This window comes from Echinops telfairi, unplaced genomic scaffold, assembly GCF_000313985.2.
Source record: "Echinops telfairi isolate 266 unplaced genomic scaffold, ASM31398v2 ScPeMD7_7424;HRSCAF=8462, whole genome shotgun sequence".
In the NCBI taxonomy this organism is placed as follows: Eukaryota; Metazoa; Chordata; class Mammalia; order Afrosoricida; family Tenrecidae; genus Echinops; species Echinops telfairi.
The window spans coordinates 625419-633321 of NW_022111324.1; the positions used below are offsets into that span (position 1 = coordinate 625419).

At 46.0% G+C, this 7903-nt stretch overlaps 1 protein-coding gene across 4 annotated transcripts in view; it reads left to right on the forward strand.

Moving 5' to 3' along the window:
* Positions 1 to 9: 9 nt before the first annotated feature.
* Positions 10 to 7903, forward strand: part of LOC101638476 (carboxyl-terminal PDZ ligand of neuronal nitric oxide synthase protein) — a 379449-nt gene continuing 371555 nt past the window's right edge. For all 4 annotated transcript variants that reach the window (XM_045297874.1, XM_004706776.3, XM_045297875.1 and 1 more), the window contains exon 1: positions 10 to 202. In XM_045297874.1, coding sequence (XP_045153809.1) covers positions 98 to 202 — 105 coding nt within the window. In that variant the 5' untranslated portion in view covers positions 10 to 97. The remainder of the gene's footprint in view (positions 203 to 7903) is intronic.

The window sequence follows — 7903 nt, forward strand, 5'->3', positions numbered from 1 at the left end:
CCGGGCTCCCGCCTCCCGCCTCCCCTCGCCGGGGTCTCGCCAGCCCTTTCCTGTAGCGGCCGCCGCCTCTGCAGGAGCGCGTCCACCTCGGGTCACCATGCCCAGCAAAACCAAGTACAACCTTGTGGACGATGGGCACGACCTGCGGATCCCCTTGCACAACGAGGACGCCTTCCAGCACGGCATCTGCTTTGAGGCCAAGGTGAGGGGCGCGCGGGGAGGACGCTGAGCGGGAGGGGACAGGTCCGAGTGGCTGGGATGCACAGCCGCCTTGGAAGCAGAGCTGCTGGGCTGAGACGTTGAGGGGCGTCTTTCTGCTAGGGAGGGGGCCTGGCCCGCACGCCGGCTCCGCGGGCTCCTGCCCAGAACTGCCAAGGAGCAACTGCAAAGTTTGAGTGGTATTGCTTCACCCCCTCCTCCCACCTGCAGACTCCCCATCCTTCCCCGCCCTGGACTGGATTGAGTTACTACTTCCCGGTTCCCTCTTTCTGAGGAGGCGAAGCGGGCGGGTCCGTGCTACCTGGACACCTGGTCCTTTTGATTCGGGTGCGGGTAACTGGTGTTATTCGCCTACTAGCAGGAGAGAAAGGTGCTTTCAGAAGATCTGTTAAGGGTGGTGGTGGTCGGGGGCTGGGGTGGGAGGGGAGTGCCCGCTTCCTGATTGAGGAAAAATCTTTTCCTCCGGGGAGTTCAGGACTGTGTCACTCCATTCCAGGTAACCGTGCCAGACGTCAGAGTCACTTCCTAAATGCTAAATTTGCCAGGATTCTTTTGCAAGGGCCAGCCATTGGAGGGCGGGGTGGGGGTGCGGGTGGGGGTGCGGGTGGGGGCAAGGGGCGGGGAGGGGTGATAGCTGCCCTTTCGAGAGTCTTGTGGTTCGATGCTCAGTTGCAGCAGCCCATAGGGAACTGCTGCTGAAGAATGTCCCGAGGGGGACTGGGATTTTCAGTGGTGTGGCCCAAACCTCAGCCCCAACCTTTTGGGGATGGGGGTTGAGGTAGTCCAGGTCTCTTTACCCGGCCATTAAAAGTGCAGAAGGCGGCCCTTCTGCCGGTGCACGCCCCTGTGTGAGAAGTTCTGGGTTTTGAAATTCCAGCTGAGGTTCCAGCTGACTTGAGAAGATGATTCTCTATAGCAATGTATTTCTGCACTTCCTTTTTGCCCCTAGCCAACTCCCCCGCTCCCTGTTCCCAGTTAAAGACCCAGCAGTCCTCAGCACCTATTGTGTACCTGTGAAACGGTTGCCTCTTTAGTAGGTTGTGTGTTGCTGGTTTTGAAAACCTGATACCTTTTCTATGGAGACAGCTTTACTCTTTGTTCCCTGTTCTCCATGATTGTGTGGATGCAGGATGCTAGTATCTCAGGCAAGGATCTGTTGGTTCATCAGGTGTCTGTTTCCTTGAATTCACGAGCCATGCTTTAAGTAGTGTGTGCTATGTGCCTAATGCTGCCAATCCGCATTGGATTATTTTTCTTTTCATAGAGCTGAAGTAAGAATTTTTTTCTTTCTTCCTTTAATAATTTTCCTCCTGCTGGAGAACCCCCTCCCTACCTCCCTACCCCCTTAGACACCAGACTCTGCTGCGGAATGCAGAGCTGAATTACCCGGTAGGACTGGGATCAGAGTGGGGCTGCAGCCAAGATGTTATCTTGCTTTTCTCAGAATAGATCTGGCCTGTCTGAGAAGGGACATTGGGGTTAATTTTTGCCTGGCCCTGTTGATTTGTAGAGTAGCTTTTTTGAGAAATTGAAGATAGGAGTTTTTATCAGGGTCATCATTTAATTTTCTTGCATGCATATAACCTGGGACATTGACTCTTGTCTCCTTGGCTTTCCAGTGCTCTGCTTTTGCAAGAATTCAGATAAGCAGGGAGATCAGATGGAACCTCCAAGGGAGAAAGACAGGAGACAACATTCAAGCCTTTATGTTTTTTTCTCATATCTTCTTGCGTTTCGTCCCAGCTTAGGAGAGGCTAGAGTAGAGGCTCTGAAGACCTAGTGTGCACACAAATCACCAGGGGAGGGTTTTAAGCATTCTGATTCTTGCCACCCTCGTTCTCTGTTGATACAACATGGACCATTAATGAGCGGTCCAAGCAGCTCATTGCTGGTGCTTGGGACCAGACAGAGAAATACTGGGCTCGGGACTTCTTCCAACTTGCTGGACCTCCCCCTCCTTTTCCCTCCTGTATGCCTGCAGTTTCTTTGCTCAGCGAATGTCTGGGGGCTGAGAGATGTAGTTCCTATAGTAACTTCCCTGCATTCACAGTGGTGCTAGATAAGAGGAGATGTTGTGTGAGCAGATTCTGACTCATAGCACCCTGATGTGGCAGAGCAGAGCTGCCCCATAGGGATCTCTAGGCTGTCATCATTACAGCAACAGATTGGCAGGTCTTTTCTCCCTTGGGGCTGCTGGGTAGGTTTGTATTGCCAACCTTTCTGTCACCTGAGCACTTAATCATTGTGCCACTAGGGCTCTTTAGAGAAAGGGAGAAGGAGTCCTGTTTGGTCCAAGCTGTGTTTCCGATGCAGATCTATAACATGGAGGGCCAGAGGTTTTGCTTTGAGAATGGCGCGGAAGAGAAGATAAGACAGGTGGGAAATGATAGGGTTTCCCTGGGATAAGGCTGACTTTGAGGCGAGGTCTAACTCCCAGCTCTTGGTAATGGGTGTTGGAGACCAGCACATCCAACTACCCAGAAGTCAGAAACGGTGGAAGCAAATACTTTTCTGTTCTATGTGTGTCCATGGACCCCTCCTCGGACTGGTTTTCATATCCCAGTAGAGCAGGGTCCCTGTGACTGACTGCACAAGCACTGCGTTTCAGGGTTGCTTCCAAGCCACAGTCTCCCCCTTGATTTGGAAAAGCACAGGCCGTAAAATGCAGATGCATTAAAAAGCTGCTGCCTCTCACCCTGCCTTTTACCCTTGGAAAAGGAGCCTGGTCTGTCCCTCTCTCCCCAGGGCTGGCAGGTTTTCAGATTCCACTCTGGATGGAGTGACTTTTGGGTTGCATGCTGCTCATGTTCAGTGTTCCGAAGAGATTGAAAGGTTAGAGTTAGGCTTGAAGGACATCTAGGTGGCAGAGGCTTTATGCATGTTAGAAGAAAAAGATTAAGAAGTGCTTAATTATCAAGGATCCCAGGTGTTTTTCACCTGCAGTACCTCCTTACTACTCCCCTCTGAGATGGGTCTCCTTAAAACCTGTTTTATAAATGAGTATAAGGGCTCCGGGAGGCTGGGCTGTTGCCTAACTTAGTGCCCATAGCTGTGTATGCAGAGCCTGGATTCAGACCCAGGAGCTCTGACTAGATTTCCATACGCAATGCTTATTCATTCAAATTCGTTTTTATGGAGTGTTTGCACCAGGGTGGTACACACGGCTAACATGCTTGGCTACTCTGCTAACCAGCCAGATAGCGCCACGCTCCCCCCCCCACCCCAGTGATGCCTCAGGAGAGAGAACTGGAGATCTACATGAATGAATGATTGAGTGGATGAGCCGAGCCTAAAAACCAAACTCACTGTCACATCCCATCAGTTCCGACCCATAGTGACTCTCTAGGACAGGGTAGAACTGCCACTGTGGATTTCCAAGACTGTAACATTACAGGAGCATGAAAGCCCCTGTCTTTCTCCCTTGGAGTGGCTGATGGTGACAACGATTGACCTTGTGGCTACCAATCCAGTGCTTAAACACGACACGGCCAGAGCTCCTTGAATGACTGCACAGCCTCTGCAGACCCTCTGGAACCGTTCTGTTCTGACACGGTCTCCTTTGCCAGGGCAGTGGTCTGATTCATGACTGATAGGAGGCGCCTCCCAGGTTGCTGACCAGTAGGGCCCTGATGTAGGCAGTTATTCAAGGTGGCAATGCTGGGCTGTTCTTCCCTTGGACTCTGGGATTCATGCTGGTGGTTGGGGGAAAATTTCACATGACGTAAAGCTTTGGCCCCTAAACACCTATCTCCCTTCCTGTCAGTGCCTTTTTGGAGGAGAGTGTTGCCAACTGCGTGTCTCTCCTTATTTGGTGAGAAGGAGAAAAGAATGGGACAGTGGGCCTCCTATAGGTAATGGTGCAAAGGTTAATAAGAATACCAATCTAGTTAGGTCTTATGTTTGTAGTTTGTTGATATATGCCTGGGACTTTCAGGCACAAAGAATTTTCCTCTCGTAGGAACAGAAACATTAATTTTTTGTTATAATTAGGGGGAAGAAATGGGTATCAGAGAGATTAATTTGTCCAGAGACACAGAACTAGGTGTCTGCTAGAAAGGATTATTGCTGATATTTATTAGGTACTTACTATGTTTTGGATGTTGCATCATTGAATCTTCACAACTCCAGAGTTTTTGACATCTAGTCCATGATTCTTTTCACCCACCTCAAGGCTCCCCTGATCCCACGGTGGTTGTTCCCTCTGTACTCGTAGCATTTGTGGCTCAGACCGTTCACTGATAACCACGTGTGTTGTATGGACTATCAAAGCCGGAAAGTACCTTTGCGCACTTAGTACAGCCCTCTAATTTTATAGATGAGGAAATTGAGGTTCACAGAGTGGAAGTCACTGACTCACGGTCATAACATAACTGTATAATGACAGGCTAGGATTAATCCCTAGTTTCTGGGCTTTAAATTGGTTTCAGTTATCTATTGCTGTGCAGCATACTATCTCAAAAACTCATTGACTCAAACAACAGCAACAAAGAAGGCTTTATTTGCTCAAGATTCTGTGGATCAGAAATTTAGACTGGGCTTAATTGGGTGGTTCTTCTGTGCTGACCGCATATGGTGCTGACTGGGCAGAAGAGAACTCCCTATTCAGCTGTGCCTAGACTGAAAGGTTCTAAAAGGTGTTATTTACATGACTGGCAGTTTGGTGCTCCTCCATGTTCCCTTTCTCTCCACTGACCAGCTTGGGTTTTCTCAAAGTCTGGTGGCTTCAAGGTAGTCATTGGAAGGAGTATTCTAAGCCTCTGAAGTTAAATAGGATTGTTCCTTTCTTCTATTGGTCAAAACAGGCTATAGGCCAAGTTAGATTAAAAACCAAATCAAACTCACTGCCATCGAGTCAGTTCTGACTCGTAGCCACCCTATAGGACAGGGTAGAACTTTCCCCTTGTGTTTCTGAGAGTAGAAAACCCTATCTTTCTGCCATGGAGCGACTGGTGATGTCAACAGTTGACCTTTCGAATGACAGCCCTCCTCATATCCCACTACACCATCAGGGCTCCAGAGGTTACGTTCAAGGGAGGAGAAATGGATCTACTCATGGTAGAGATGTGTCAAAGTCTCAATGTGATGGTGCTTGTGGGATACAAGATCCTGCAGCAGCCTTCTTTGGGTCACAGTCTCCTACAAAGGATTGTGTTCTTCCAGCTATAGCCAGCATCTCTTGAGGATTGCAATGGATTGATTTGTGTCCTACCATAATATATGCTAACCCCGTTACTTGTAGATGTATAATTCTATTTGGGAATAGAACTTTTCTTTCTTTTTTTTAAAAAGATCATATTATTGGGGGCTCTTACAATTCTTATAACAATCCATGTATTTTTTCTATTAATAAGACTGTATCATTGTAGGGTGCACTTTAAGCTAGTAATTACCCTTTAAATGTAAACTGAGCAGATTAGGCACAGAGAAGCAAGCAGAAGTTCGAGGAAGATAGATGCCACATCATATGAGGATCATCAAGGAAACAAGGAACAGAGGTTAAAAAGGGATATAGGAGCTTGCTGACAGCCAGCACAGAGGGAAAACCTTCCCTCAAACTTCTAGCCTCTTAAACTCTGAGACAATGAATGTCTGTTTAATAGTCACCACTTGTGGTATTTCTAGTACAGTAACACAAGCCATATGCATTGATTGCTCTTCAGTCTTCCTTAGTCAGTGCCCAACTTTCACATGCATATGAGGTTATTGCAAATGCCAAGGCTTGGGTCAGGCACACCTTAGTCCTCAAAGTAGCATTCTTGCTTTTTCAATACTGTAAAGAGGTCTTATGGTACAAACGTACTACAAATCTCTGCATTTGCGTTGTGGTGCTGGAGAAGATTTGAAAGTACCATGGGCTGTTAAGAGGACAAACCAGTCTGTCTGGAAGAATTATGGTCAGAGCGCTCCTTGGAGGCACGGATGGAGAGACTGCCTCTTATATACTTTGAATATGTTGTCAGGAGAGACTAGTCCTGGAGAAGGACATCATTGTTGGTAAAGTGGAGGGGCAGTGAAAAAGAGGAAGGCCCTCAAGGAGATGGACTGACAACGTGGCTGCAACAATGGGCTCAAACAGGAACAATTGTGAGCATGGCCCAGCGCCGGTTAGTGTCTCATTCTGTTGTACGTAAGGTCACTGTGGGTCTGAACTGACTTGATGGCACCTAACAACAAAATCAACAACTCTAGCCAACGTAAGACAAAAACCCAACTCATACTTCTTTATATGTCCACCTAGCCACAGCAATATATGAGGGTCTTCAAAAAGCTCATGAGAAAATGGGTTTAAAAGATAAGGATAAAAAATTGTAAATGTTATCTCTAACATAAGCACTATCAAGGTCAAGATATTTTTGTAAATCTTGATGCCTACCTTTTAACCTATCTCTAAATAACCAAAGGTCCTGGAAATTTAACCATGTTATTATATTTTTTAATTTTTACTTTTTAACATTATTAACTGAACAAAAATGGGTGATCTCTAAAGTTTTGGATATTTTAAATTTAAGATTATGGAACACAAAGAAGTCAGAAGGAACCAAATCAGGCTGTAGGATGGATGGATGTCTGATTATTTTCCGTCAAAACTCTTGCAAAATTGTTTTTCAGTTTTGAACAGGAGCATCGTTGTGGTGGAGATGGATTCTCTGGTGAAGCTTTTCTGCTAAAGCTTGGCCAACTTTCTCAAACCATTCATAGAACAAGCAAAGGTTATCCTGCTTTAGCTCTCCAGCAAGTCAACTAGCAAAACGTTTTGAGCATCCCCCAAACTGTTACCATGACCTGTGCGCTTGAGTGGCCCCCTTTTGCTTTGACTAGACCACTTTCACCACTGGTAGCCAGTGTTTTGATTGTGCTTTGTCTGCAGGACTGGTGAAGTCATATTTCATCTTCTGTTAAAATTCTTTGAAAAAGGTGTCAGGATCTTGATCTCACTTGTTTAAAATTTTCATTGCTCCACTTTAATTTTTCAGTCAGGATTGTGTAAGCTGAGCCAATTGAGATGTTCGTAGCGTTGACTCTTGTTTTTGCTGTTAATTGTTCATCTTCTTCAGTATAAGAATAAATAATAAATAAACAAATAAATAATAAATAAATAAATAAGATTGATTCCTTAAAAAAACGATGTGGATGGTCTTCCATCGCAGGTTTCATTTTCAACATCATCTTGTCCCTTCTTACAACGAATTATACATGTATCAGCTGCTACTTTCTTTGGGTCATTGGCCTCATGAACTCCTGTTAAAACATCGATTTCACCACTCTTCCACTCAAGCGTCCCATAAGTTTGATGCTTGTTCTTGCTTCAAGTTGGTCAGAATCATGTTGCTCTGAAGGGCTCTTTTCAAACGGACGGCTTAGTCTTCCTAATGCCCGGACCAGATCCTGCCCAGACACGTTATAACAAGATGGGATGAATTCATCTTAATTCAGAAGAATTGAAATCCACGCAAAGTTTATTTCATAATATGCATTTCTTTGAACTTTGTGAAGACCCCGTAGAGCTGGAAATAAAAAAAATCTTGGAAATAAGAAGAAAATAATGAAGGCAGTGAAAACATCAAATTATTGGATGATTTTGCAGTTTAGGAGGACTGATTAGAACTGAATCCTTATTCTTGACCCACGTTTGATAAACACACACACACACACACACACACACACACACACACACACACACACA